This window comes from Tetrao urogallus (genome assembly GCF_951394365.1).
Source record: "Tetrao urogallus genome assembly, chromosome: 6".
Classification (NCBI taxonomy): domain Eukaryota; kingdom Metazoa; phylum Chordata; class Aves; order Galliformes; family Phasianidae; genus Tetrao; species Tetrao urogallus.
The window spans coordinates 15892965-15907027 of NC_136819.1; the positions used below are offsets into that span (position 1 = coordinate 15892965).

Consider the following 14063-nt stretch of genomic DNA (forward strand, 5'->3'; position numbering starts at 1 on the left):
GAAACATCATCTGTCCTCACAGTCAACGCCCAGCTCTGCTGAGCCACTTCTCAGAAAGCAAACTGTAGTTCCTGTGTAGCATCCCAATACTTTCACGCTAGCTCAGGAAGAGCCCCAGGAGAAATGGCCCTAGATAAATCTTGCCTTCTAGTTACATCAAGGGACTGTTTTGCTAAAGCTTCTAGCAGAAGATCCACAACTCTTCTGTTTCTTGACAATGAAGAGGACCTGCTGAATTCCTGGCTGCCTTGTGCACAACGAGGAGGGTGACTTTCCCCAAAAGGGGCAGGTAAGGCATTTAATTAGAGAGAAGTCCTCAGGTTGCAGACACTTCTGTGGTGGTAGTGGAGGGTGGTGAGGTTGGCAGGCACAAAGGGAAGTGGCAGAGGGGGAGCTGACAGAGTTCCCACAGCTATTAATATGGCTCCTGCTTCAAACTCCTGTACAAGCAACAAGTGAAAATCATCCCGAAGATCTACAGGGTAGAAAAAGAAGAGAGAAACGAATGACAAAAACAGAATGGATGCAGTGGAGGTAGCAGCCTGAAAACTAGCAGTTTGGACCCAGATCAGAGTGGCAACCAGATCTGGCCTGGAGATACAGCACACCAGCTTGCAATGAGTGTGAGGGAACACAATCTGTGCTAATCCTCATAACTAATCACTAGCAGCTTCTCTAGAATGTAATTTGGATGTATGCCAGGGCAGAAGGGAAAATGAACAACTCCCAGAGATATCTGCATCTGGAAGTAAAGATTATTCTGGCTGTCCTTCCCCCTGTAACGGTGTAGGAGCATCCACATCCTATCCCTTTATTCTTCAGACTCTCCTGAAACATTTGCTGACCCACAGTGCTGTTCCTCAGTATGACAGAGCCAGGGCAGAAACTCTGAATATAAAAGGAATGAACTAATGAACCAGGATGGGAAACTCCTCCAAACCAGCCCTTTGGCAGCACGGGCAATCCTGGCACATCCCCACCAGAGGTCTCTCTCAGGCTGCCAAACCAGCAGCCATAGCCGCACCTCATTTCTCACATCCCTGCTGCAGAACCCTGTCTGAGCAGAGAAGTGTTTTTCTTTCATCAGAAATGGAATCTTACAAACTGATAAAAGAGGCACTAGCTCTGGAGTTAGTGGATCCCAAGGTCACTGAAGTACCTTCCCTTACCTGATAACTTCTCTTTGCCAGGCAAGGAAAAGCCTGAAATACTAATTTTTCCATCCCTTAGCTCTTGGGTTTCTTGAGCTTCTGCCCAGCAAGCCCAAGATTCCACACAATTCCACACAATACCTGCACACAAGCAATGCTGATCCCAACTATGCCAATAATTTTCAGATGTTCTTGAATGAAGTTTTCCAGCTTGGTAATGCAACCATTCTGCAGGGAAAGAGAGAGGAGACAGGGAAAGTCATCTTCATTTTAAATTCTTGTGTCTCACATTAAGACAGCAGTTGCAATCCCTTAAAGCATCCCTACAAAAAGCAGCGTCCGTGAGCATCCTCTCCTTGCAACACTGCTGGAAAAGTTATATAGATTATGCAAAGTCCATACTGTTTCTGTATGTCTCAGGAATAGCTGAAGGTGGCTGAAGAAGTACAAAAGAACACAGCACATTACAGAGGATTTCTCTCAGATTTTCCTCTGAGGTATGTGGAGGAGGGCTCCCATACTGCTTAGCACATGCCTGGAGAAGGTGTTTGCTCCTCTCTGGACAAAATGCCAAGGAAATGCAGCATCAAGACCTCTAACATGAGAGGAGCTCTTTGAAAGCAAATTCCTCCCACTGTTATTTATGGGTTTTAATGTGGACTTGGAAAGCCAGGCACTGACTACCTCTGCCTTTCACTTGCATCCTTGGCTGGCAGCATAACATCCTGGTTTCAGGCCCGTGTTTTTGTTGCCATAATGCAAAAATAAAACAGTAAGAGAATTCTCTGCTTATTTTGGAAGACTTCTCTTTAAATAATTAAACTGTTTCAACTAGTGAGGCAGGTTTTCCATGGTAACATCAAGGGGATTTGCTGTGTAGGTTGCAACAGTGCCCCAAGGGTACTGGGGCCCTACAGCCCCAGGAGTCTACAGTGAACACAGACACCTACATGTACCCAGGCAGAGGGAACAAGTGAGCATGCACTTCTCCAGGGAGGGATGGCAAAGGCCTCACTTTTCCCACGCCTGAATTAGGTTTCAGAGTAAGCTCCAGCTGCTTCAGTGTGAAACAATTGCTCCCATGTCCTGATCTGACCCTCTTCTAGGTTCTTCCCCAAAGCCACTAAAATCTGTTCTGAATCCTGACTTAGATGCTGTATCATGAGAAACAATGTTAAGTGCTGAGCCACATGGCCTTTGGCATCTTTTTATACTCTAGAGCTAATGCTGTGCTTGTGCTTGGCAGCCCAGCAGGACCTTCCTAGGTAACACAGCTTCACATAGCACAGAGTGAAGCTGAGCCAGCTCTGCCCTCACACACTTGCAGGTTTCCACACTTAAAGACACCTCAACAGCCCTTGGAAAATAACAGATTTATGGGAAAGTTTTCTTTCAGGAGAGTAAAACCCAGCCAAGCAGCTGGACATAATAAAGTGCAGCTTTAGTAGAGCAGAAAGCCTGGACTTCATCTCTGCACCTGGCAGGGGGCAGAAACAAGGAAAAGGCTCCAGCTGCTGCTCCCATGCCTCAGCACAGCCAGCCAAGGCACAAGTTGCACTAGTGAGAAAACAGTCTATGCTAACTCACAGACAGATTCACGGTGAGCAAGTTAAAGCCAAGTCATAGGATTGAAGGGTATGAAAACAAAAGCGCAAGAAATTCTACCAGTTTTATTCAACAGGATGAATAAATGGTCCTACCTGCCTATTTACTCAGCTACTTTGGGATTCAATTTGCTTCAAACAAGCCTTTCTACCAGCTCAGTCCAAACTCATTTCACCCCTAACTGCAGTTCTCTGAAACTGGCCTAATTTGTCTGCTAGGGAGACCCATATCCTGTTTCATCATCTGCAGGTCAAGTCTGTCAGTTCTGATGCTTGACTGTATCTCCATTTGTTCCTCATTAAGTGCAGTAACAGGAAGCTTGGAATGCAAGGCTCAAACCCAAGTCTCCTGCCAGAAGCAACATCTCCTACTCCCTCATCACCAGCATATTCTGCATTAACAAATATAACTTATTATTTTTCTCTATAGCAAATAAAATGGTGCAGAACATATCCTTGCTTTATTCCTCAGTTCCTGAACTCTCTTCTTTACTGCCTTTACAGTCCTTTTCTACATATCAGGTTCCCTGCAAACGCCAGCAACAGCCCTGAGACAGATATGAAGTGCTACCCTTGCCTAATCCATGACCCCTCCTGTGCAGAAATTAATCCCATACCGTACCCACTGGGTGTTGGCTATAGTATCACTCTGGCAGCCACGAATACATGCTTCTGTAATAGCAGCCTACATGCAGGAGCTCAGACACTCTGACTCCTCTATTTTTTTTTCCCCTTCTTCCCTGAATCTTTTTAAATGTAGCCTGGAAGGCTCAACACTCAGAGACACAAAGTGCCAACAGTTTGCAGCACCAACCCAAAATCCTCACTTCCTGCCCACCTCCTTGGTAAACTTTGTGGCAAGAGGCTCTGAAGCCCTCTTGTTCTTTACCTCCTTGTAGATGTTGGAAGGATGGTCCCTTCGGCCACACAGGTCAGTTATTGTCTTACAGCAGCTGTCAGGAACTTTCCGTCCGCTGGCCTCTGGAGATTTGATCCACATGCTGTCAGCCCAGTCTGTGTAGTTGTTGCTCCCACAGCACTTGAACTGCAAACACAGAGCACAAAGCTGAGCCTGCAAACACTGCAGCTTCCTTCTCCCTCCAGCCTTCCCATATCAAGCTCTGGGCTTCACTCTCCTTTGTCGAGAGACTCCAGCAATCTCACTAGCCTATATTTTTTGACTGCTGTAATTATTAGTGAGCTCTGTTTTAATTCTGGTGATTAATTATCAGCTTCATTCATCTTCCACCAGTTGTGACTTTTGTTACTGCTGTGATGGACTGTAGCTAGACTGCACCTGCAGCTGCCTCGGCTCTTAATCACCTGACCAGAGAGCACTAACAGGGTAGGTATAATTACCAGTTACTATTGCATTATGCACCTGGCAACAGGGCATTACGTGCATAGCAGGCTGCAGCTTTGAAACTGCTGGACCCATGCCTGTGCACAAAGGTCCATCCTGTGGAAAAGCCTGTCAGAACTGCGACAGCCCATACCTGAACCACCCCAGAGCCTGACACAGCTCGCAGCAGCAGCAGGATCTTTCATTACATCTTGCTCTCTAGGGTACTGAGAAGCTTAATGAAAAATGTCAGCAATTTCTCCAAAGCTTTCATGTGGTAAGTAGAAACAGCTGTCAGAGTGACTCGGCACTCCAGTTCACTCCAGGATCAATTTAGATGTTGTTTACTCAATCCTACTGGGGATCCAATTCAGAGATTACCCCATGCCATTCTGCTGGTAGCACGGCCAAGACCCTGCACACCACCCAGCCTGCTTTGACTCAAAAGAAGCAACCTGTATGTCAGATGACAAGAACTCACATCACTTCCCGTACTGCGCCATCGGTTTACCAGCAACACCCACCTCCTGTTGCAGTTTGTCCACTGCACTGGTCACTCTCTCTTCTCCCTCTTTGCGGTACTTCTGAGTCATGGTGTTCTTCAGATTTTCCTTCAGCTCCGTGCTCAGCTGAATAGAAAAGACAAGCGGGATAAAATCACAAGGCAAATTCACCTCCCCTCAGGGCAACCCAGAGTCCAGCATAAATTTCACTGCTATTGTTCCAAGAGAAAAGAAAGCCATAAAATGGAAGCTACAGCTTCCTTCAAGTCATCTTCCAAGGCTGGACTGGCTTCCAGGAAGCAGGCAAGCTTACTTCCAGCTGATTAAAGACCATGTCTCCACTTCTGTAACCAGAATGAGGCGATTCTGGGCCCAATTTCAGTCTGTGCAACACATCACCATAAGGGTCCTCATCTCACATATGTAAGAGGTTGCCTAGACACAATACAAAATCGTGTCTGCTTGAATATGAATATGCCATGAGACCACATGCTGTCTTCTGTCCCTGAAACCTATGGCAAAATACTAAAACACAATCAGTCTGTTCAGGAGCAGGAGGAAATCAGAGTCCTGAGCACACTGAACTGAGGTCACATGGTCTGAATAGCTCTTGAAATGACAGCAAAAAGGATGCCAGAGGAGGGGCTGAAGAGTATGATTCCAAGATTACTTTATGGCATTTCTTGGTAACAGTGACAAATTTATAAAACCACAGAGATAAAGTCTGATTCTGTAAGTTCATAATTTCTGAAAATGCTCCTATTGTAAACTACTGGTAGGTTCAGGTGACTGGATTCAAATATTTCTTTCCATGGAAGCTCTTAGTCTAGCTAAATTCCTCTTACACATCAGTAGAGACAGCTGTAGAGATAGCTTCTCTATACACCTTTTATTCTGTACAGCAATAAATGAGAGGTCAAATGCTGCACTGGGCAAAATACAATCTGCAGTTTATTTTCCTTTTGATATATTGTTATTCCCAACCCCTTGTGTTAAGTGGGGACAATACCTACCTCACAGAGTTGATAAGAGGCTTCACTCATAAATATTTGAAAAATGCTTTGAGATCCTGAGCTGGGAAGCTCTACCAAAGTGCAAAGGACTTAATGTAATAAAGAGAAAGCAAAAGGTTCAGCAGCTGGAAGGCATCAGAGGCAAATAAAGAGGAGAATCCATTAGCAGAATTAGCACTTGGGAGAAAAGCAGTTACCTGCAGGCTCACAGGGAAGAACTGCAGCATGGAACAAAGACAACAACAGAAAGGGAGTTTAGACACACAAGGCTTAGATACCAAAAGCAAGGGCTGAAATAAAAACAGTGGCAAACACAGCAAGCAGCCTGCAACCAGCAAACAAGGGGTATTTGTCAGCCACAGAGCAAGGGGAAAGTGCAGCTACCCATCAGAGTGCCCTTGAGTGATTTAAATCACTGAAGGGTACAGCTGCAAATGTGTCATCCCTTACTCTACCTAAGGATCAGCTCCTTTTCATCCTTTGTCATACATGAACCTAGTGACTTTGCACAGATAGATCCTAGAGCTTTCTGCCATGCTCCTGGGATGGATCTTTCCCAGTTTAATATATACACTCATTCCACTGACCCCCTCTTGGTTCCTATCAAGCAAATGAACTCACAACACTCTGACTCCTCACAAACGGCCAGTGCCCATTCTGGAAATGCAAAGCACAGAAGTCTCAAAATAGAAAGGAGTGGCAAGGAATCCTAACAGTGAAGCCAACAAGATGGGACAGGATATCCAGCTGCTCTTCAGATGGGCACTTGACAACAATTCTAATTCACTCTTTCCAATCAATCTCCAGACTTGAGAGCGATTTCCCAGGCTGTTTGTGTTCTGGTGGCTAAATATCCTTTGAAAACAAAGCGATGATTTAAGCCTCTGTCCTCTGCAACTGCAAGAAGTGCCAACTTAGAACTGCAGCTGCTGGAAGTCCGTGCTGTTACCCTCAGCTATGATGGTTAAGTAAAGACCTCAAAAACGTCATGGACCTGAAAGGACCTATCAAGCTGGACCATCTTTGCAAGTTCAGGAGTGTGGCAGCTACCTTGCTAGATGCAACAGGATCACTCCTATGTCCTGAATATATTAGGTAGCACTAATGTCATTTCAGTTGCTTGCAGCGTGACTTATAGGGTATTAAGGAGTACTACACAGCCTTAACAGTTGTCTTCTAGAAGGCTCTGCAGCCTGCAAAGGTAAACCACAAGAAGGAGCTGAGCAGAAAGGCTGAACAGCCTCCCAAGTGTAACCATTAATGCTTTGCCAAAAGTAGTGAATAACCTAAGGTCTTTTGTATGGGGTAGAAAGTGAGCACAGACGTGTAGAAAGATGAATCCCAATCAGACACTCGGTCCCAAGCCTTCAAATCCAATTCTGACCAGAGAAACGGGATGATGATCAGCTGTTTTCTCTCCCTGGTTTGAATCTGTAGGACTGCTGTTCACTCACCTGCTGGTAGTAGATATAAGCCAGGATTCCAGCAATGATCTCCAGGAGAAAGATGCACAGCAACAATATGAAATACTGTAAAATAATGGGAAAAATAGGATGTTAGAACAGAAGCTTGGAGCTGGTTTATCACTAGCTAGGAAAATGCATGACACTGTCCTTGCTGATGGTTTTCTGCAGGAGATCTCAAAGGCAACTGCTGAGGTTAGGACCTCAATAGGATAGAAAGGGAACAATCCCACTGGTCAAGAAACAAAAACAAAAAACAAAAACAAAACAAAACAACAAACATGCTTGATAACTGAAGACAAGCAGAAGCAAGTGTGAGTATCCAAAACAGCCAGAGGGATATACAGAATGGAAAAGTGCAGGCAGCTAAGATAAGATCACTAGACAGAAGAGAGTGGTTGCCAGATAACCTGATGAATATGTTCAGTATCATAGAAAATATCTGCTTCTGACATAATTACAAAATAATTTTGAAACTTTTGCTTGCTTTCACATTGTTTAGGGCATTTCACAAAGTTATTAAGGAGAAATGTATGTTACAACAATGATTCAATAAGCCAACAAAGGCCCATTTGACCAAGGACATAGAAGACCAATTAAACATAAGCTTAAGACATGGATTTACATTCCTAGGGACTTCTGTGGGACTCGACCACCATCTGCAGTGCATTACTGAAGTGACAGATTTTAGAAGAAAAGAAAAAGGCAGTTCCTTTACAGATCTAGGCTGTTCTACAACTGCTATTAACTTCATCTTTTTGTAGATGAAGCCGAAGTGGCACTAGCTTCAGCTATAACAATGACCTTGTGCAAAGTTCCTGTAAGACTTGTCCTATCTGGGACAGAATACATCATCTCCCACTTTCTGTTTTACTCAAGCTCAGAACATGGCTATTCCCAAGACATTAAGTAAACAGCTCCCTAAAAACGTAGCTAGCCATGAAACCATCTCTCCCCCCAGCACATAGGACAGTGAAGCCCTGGACACAAGCAAGATTGCTTTCTGTTACACAAAGATTACTCACTGCACTGCACAACCCTGCTTGGCTGGTAGACACAGGTATTTCTGAGCTACTTCACAGGAATTAAACAGTCCAGACACAAATGCAGATCAGGTTTCCTTTTTCACTCCTGCTGGGATACAGCAGCTGCCAAGGATGGCCAGCCGGGTTTTATCTGCAGGCCTGGCTTTAATCTGAGCACACAATCTCAGGCTTTCTCTCCCCAGCCCCACACCAGAAGTCTCTGCATACTCTTGTACAAGGTACCCATTCATACCACGGCAGTGAGTCACTCAGCAGAGAAGGGAATAGCTGAACGCTGGTCCCAGCCCTCACAGAAGGTTGAAATGGGGCAAGAAAGGATTGGAGTACTCTGATACAAAGGCTGGCTTTCTTTTGTTGGGACCTAGTTATGCCCTACTGCCCTGACATCATCTCTCTGCTGAAGAAGGGGAAGGAGGGTGGCAGGATGCTGGGAACAACCAAGGAACTGCAAATCTTCTTTTATTTATTCTTCTCTGCTCAGTGTCGTCATGTCAGTGGCATTCAGGTGGAGCTGAGTTGTGTCACCAGAACTCAGCTCAAGCTGGCTTACCATGGATACGAACAAACACATATCCAGCTTAGAGAATGTGAGTCATGAGGTCCCTGTTAACCCTTGTAAGTGAGGTCAGTGCATCTGCCACCCAAGTACCCAACCTGCCTCTGCTGATAGTCTGCATCATTATCCTTATCTTGGCTTCATCTCCCCCTCGGGGCCCCTTTTTGAGTATCTATTACACCACATCATGCTGTCATAGGGGAGTGGCAGCTTTTGCTCTGGAGACAGAGCACAGGACTGCTTTCCTTGTTCTTCACCAGGAGCTGCTGGTCTTTTAGCACAGACCTTTGAAAGAAAGTGAGAAGCACGCCAGCTCTGGCATGGAGCAGCAGGGACATGCTCTACTCATTTTCCAAGAAGCTGAGAAACCAGTAAGAAATGTAGAATCCCCCAGAGGCCTGCAGGAGACGTGTGGAATCTGGGTGGGCTCTGAGCAAAATTTATTCCTACTGTGGCTCAAGCAGGAGTCAGGATTGCATGGTGTGTCCTTCAGACACAGAGGGTGCAGATTCCTTTCATTCAGCTTCAAGTATCTGAGCGGAGCATTAAATCTGAGCATATTTTCTATGAACAATCCAAAAGAACGAGTCAATCCACCTACAACAAAAAACCACTATCTGGAGAGATCTTTCCACCATCTGAAAAAGCAAAGCCCTTTGATAAAAACTTGGCTAAGCCTGAGACTCCTTTTGCACACTTCTGTATATGAAAGAGTGCACCTCGACTGAAGTATAATACAGGAGCTGGGTAAGGATGGCCATGCATGTTTTTACTCCCCAGTGCTCTGCTACGCTCAGCAATTACCTCAGCAATTCAGCTGAAAGTGAGACAGGAGAAGTTCTGTTCTAGTTTATAAATCCTAACGAGATTCTTCCTGACGCAGAGAGAACACCCCAGTGGCAGCTTTGTATCACACACTGACTGCTCTGGCAGGGACATGGCACAGCACACAGGAAAGAGAGAGCAAGCCTAATCCATTTATCATTGCTTTTGCCTAATACTGCTGAAATGGTTCCCTGGTGAACACGGCAGCAGCTTCAGCCACTGAGCTGAAGTTTGAGCAGGTCTTAAGAGCACTGCTGCCTCTGATGGTTGAGCTCCACCAGCAGGGCTGCTCTGCAGCATCACGCTAACCAGGCTGCAGACATACTGCAGAGTCACAGAGCAGATGAAATGCCATGTCTCCTGCCCGAGCCCAATGAATCACCTGGCTAAGGAGGTTCACAAGGAAGGTAAATGGGCAATGACAAAGAAGTAGCATGGCTGCAAGGGCCCTTAGAACTCGTAATTAAGTAGAAAAGCAGCAAACAAAATCACGGGTTCCTGAGACTCCAACAGAATAACAAACTAACCACCAGAATCATGCTTTACAAACAAATAGCAGCCAAAGTCGCCCACTGATTTTTAAAAGCACCAAGGAGGCACCAGGGAGAGGAGCACCGCTAACAACATTCCCTCTCATATTGCCACAGGCCTCCGGTACCAAGGGAAACTGGAACAGGCTGGCACAGCCCCTGGGGCACTGAGTGTGAAGCTGTCAGAGTCACTGTCTGAGCTCAGAGCTGGCAGAGGCCCCCAGGCAAGCTCACTGGGCCCTGGCAAGCACAGCCATGGTTCTTGTGTACATTACTCACTGGCAACTAAAGCAGAGCACAAGCAAGAAGAGACAATAGGTCTGTCGCGACCAGCCATTCTGAAAGGATGCATGGTGCAAGGACAGCGTGACCTTTTGTTCCCGAGACACAATTATTAGTTTTCTGTGGCAGAATAACAAAGAAAACCCCACCGGATTTTCATCTGTAGCTTCTGGCTGAGGCAAAAAGACAAAGGGAGATCTCTTTGGCATGGAAAGTAAGTGAAGAGAGACCAAAATGGACTGTTACAGACTGGGAGCAACAAGCATTAGCAAACCCTGTGCTCTCCTTCAGTTCTCCATTCCTAGCCCTACTCTGCCTCTCACAGGAATTACTAGGTCTTCAGAGCAGTGGTACAAGTGTCAGCATTGCTCATGGCTTCTCTTTCTGCTCCTCTGTAGAAGGGAAAAGCGATGGTCACGTGAATAAGGACTGGCAAAGTTGAAGGAGCTACTGAAGGGCTACTGCAGCATCGTTTCTTGTTACTGTGAAGGCAAAGAGCCACTGATTGTTACTTCAGTCACTGCACTCACTACTGCAGCTCACTACTGAAGAATGTTGCCACACTCCAAACTGAAAAGGAGATCTGCAAGGGAGGAAGCAGAATAGAAACCCCAGGGCCAGTACACACTTTGGTGTAGTGGGTAAGCAGGGAGCAGAGCAAGTAACATAGGGAAGGGTGTAAAAAAAAGCAGAATATCAAAATTCTATGGCTTTAATTTCAGACCTATTTCTTTTAGCCACTATAGAAAATTTCCATTTAATATTTTCTTATCTTTGATAATTCTGTGAAAAAGCATGTTAATTTGATACAAACTTAGTGTTGTTAAAAGCCAGTTTTCTTACATGTCTCACGTATTTTATTTTCTCTTTCCATTTTCCAGAAAAAGAAGATGGACAGGCAGTAAAGAAGGAAGAAAAAAAGCCACAGGATTTGGTTTTGAACAATTTCAAACAGACATTCTCTCACACGGTGCAGATATATTACAACTATATTTTGTCCTTTTGAGGTATGCAGTAGTAAATTTGGATTGATGAAACGAAATGCAGTAGACCCTGTCACTTGTGACAAAGATAGAAGTGTTGTTAAAAGCTGGAAAACTTGATGGTATTTGCCGTAGGACAAATTAATAGAGTTGGTGTACAATAGACAAGATGTTTCCCTCCTTCTCAGCATTCTTCAAGGGATAAAAAAGGAGCATCCCCCTCAAAAAGAGCAAAACTTACCACTCTTAGCAAATTCCGACGCTCCTTGAAGGTGGCACAGCAGCCAAGGATGCCAGTAACCATCACAACCACCCCTGCCACCACCAGAATATAAGCAGTTGCTGAATATGTGCTAGAAGAGAGCAGGCTGATGTAGTCACTCTTCTTAGCCAGGGTCCAGGCGCCCACGGCCATCACAGCCCCGCCAGCCAGCTGGGTGAAAACACAGGCAAGCAAATGAGGGATATCCAATACGTGAACTTCTCACCTCCAGAGCAACTGGACTGAGATATCAGAGGGTGCCCCAGCACTGCAACCTGAACTAAAGAAATCCACACCAAAGGAAGGACTCCCAGGGACCTCATTGGGATGGAGAGCAGTACTCTGGTAGGGCTTTAAGGAGGCAAGCTGTGCATACCACGCAGGGGGAGGTGCAAGCTATGTAGGACACAGACCCTTTGGGATCTGTAAGTTTTCAGTGGAAAGCACTACTTGGTGCTACTGTGGACCAAGCTGCAAGGAGTGATCTGTTATCCTTGCTATAGTTGTCCCCCTCCACTGCCAGGACTCAGGCTCCCTGAATATGCTAGCTAGGTGAAGTGAAAGCGAAGCATGTTTTCAGGCATCCAGTTATTTTCCATACTTTGAAATTAGACCTATTAGTATCAAACTACAACTTCTGCAGCTTGGGCTGGCAAGTCCAACGGGTGGGATTTCATCCCATGGAACAAAATCTGGGTTCCACAGATGTCAGAGCTTTTTGCTGAAGACTTCACTAAGGCCAAGGCTTTTGTGACTTTGCCACCAAATCTACAGTGCCATCTAGGAAACTCTGAAGCAGGCTGAAACTTCTTACCCAGAAAAAAAAGTTGAAGATGAAAAGCAGGTATTTGAGACAGATAGTCCCGCATGTTTCTTTCTTCTCAGTATATTCACGCATCTTTCCGGCTCAGCAAATTCCTGGAGAAAGGAAGAAGAAAAAAAGAAGAAAAAAAAAGAAAAGTTTGAAAAGCCAGTCACTGTGTCTCTTTTCCCTAAGGGCAGCACTGCTACTCACCTCCTGCAAAGAACTAAAGAACTCACACTTCCAGCCTTTTGCTGAGGTATTGCTGAGGTAATGCAGTGAGCAAGCCGTTCAAGTGGCTTCAGGGATGCCAGACAGTGCTTACTTATATTAAGAGCTCTCTTAGCCATCTGAGTGACCTACACAGCACAAGACCTCACAGGGTGTGAAAGAGAGGCAGATGGTACCAGCATGTGGCCTTCCTGCACTGCCATCATCCTCCTTCTGTCTCCTCATTCTGCTGTCACTTCTGGAGGCTCATTTTCCTTAAGATTAATACTTGTAGTAGAGGGATCAGACCTACAGCTGCATGAGCACAGCACTTACTGTGACCAAGCCAAAACAGTGGCTGGGTTTTACTGTAATCAACATTACTGTAAGGAAACTTCAGTATAGTTCCATGTTCACTTCCTCCTACTTAAACTGAAATAAACGAAGCCTCAGACCTGTTATCCAGCACATCCCACGATCTGGCTGACTGCAGCACCTAGCTGTTACTTCTGAAGGGGATGACAGAAACTGTCTTTGGCATTTACAGAATTATATGTCTCCAGAGAGTTTTCTTTGCTCACCAATGCTTGTTAAAACCGCTTTAAATAGATCTCTAAGTTCTATGTATTTTTAATCTTTACAAATGTAACTAGGAGCATACTTGTCATCCACCCAAACGGCCTCTTTTTGAATCCCAGCAATATGTTAGGATAATTAATTCTCTTCCTCACTCTGTTTATTTCTCACAGCCCTTCTCATCATTCAGCTGCCTCACAGCTATTAAGGAGGAAGCAACATAAACGCTGGCTTTGAATGGTCTGACAGCATGAAACACTGCAGATACATAAACAGCCAGAGTTTGCTGCGGGTCAGACCCCATGCAAAGTGTTAAAGATGTGCTATATTCCAAAGTATTCCAAAGCATAAAGTGCAGCTCCATGTCTCCTCACTGCCTCCTGTTGGAAAAAATAATAATTAAATTTCACTCCTGCCTGACTGGGCAGACAGGACAAAGGCACTGCCCAGGGCATCACTGTCAGCACAAGCTCTGTGAGGCAGTTTGAAGAGGTATAACTGAATCCTCACCATCTCTCCCCTTCAAAGAGCTGCATTCAATCAAAAAAGTCCTCCTCTTCCCTCCACACCAGCCAATATGGAATGATGCAAATGCTGCTTTCTCTCTGTTTGAAAATCTTGTAGAGTTTCATAGAAGCAGGCAAACAGCATCTACCTCTCCCTTTCCAGGGGTTCACCTCTCGCAAGCTTCCTCCAGGGATAAACAGGACCTGCAATCCAACTATGCAGTACAGACAACATCTACCTTGGCAAGCCCACTGCAAGACACCTTCCAGTAGATAAACCCTCTGGTAAGATCTCTTACCTGCAAGCAATGGGTACTCACAGCCAGGCTGCACCTCAGCTGGCTAGGAGGCTGGGTTGGTCAGTTTATTCTTCCCTGTTACATTTCTAACATCTGCTTTTAGTTTACTC

The 14063-nt window shown here is 45.3% G+C and overlaps 1 protein-coding gene across 1 annotated transcript; it reads right to left on the reverse strand.

The window, feature by feature from the left end:
- Positions 1–415: 415 nt before the first annotated feature.
- CD151 (CD151 molecule (Raph blood group)) lies at positions 416–12458 on the reverse strand (the record flags this gene model as incomplete). The annotated part of the gene is made up of 7 exons (XM_079537561.1): positions 416–475; positions 1293–1379; positions 3645–3800; positions 4622–4726; positions 7068–7142; positions 11540–11731; positions 12375–12458. The coding sequence occupies 7 exons, from the start codon at positions 12456–12458 to the stop codon at positions 416–418; spliced, it is 759 nt and encodes a 252-aa protein (XP_079393687.1).
- Positions 12459–14063: the final 1605 nt, after the last annotated feature.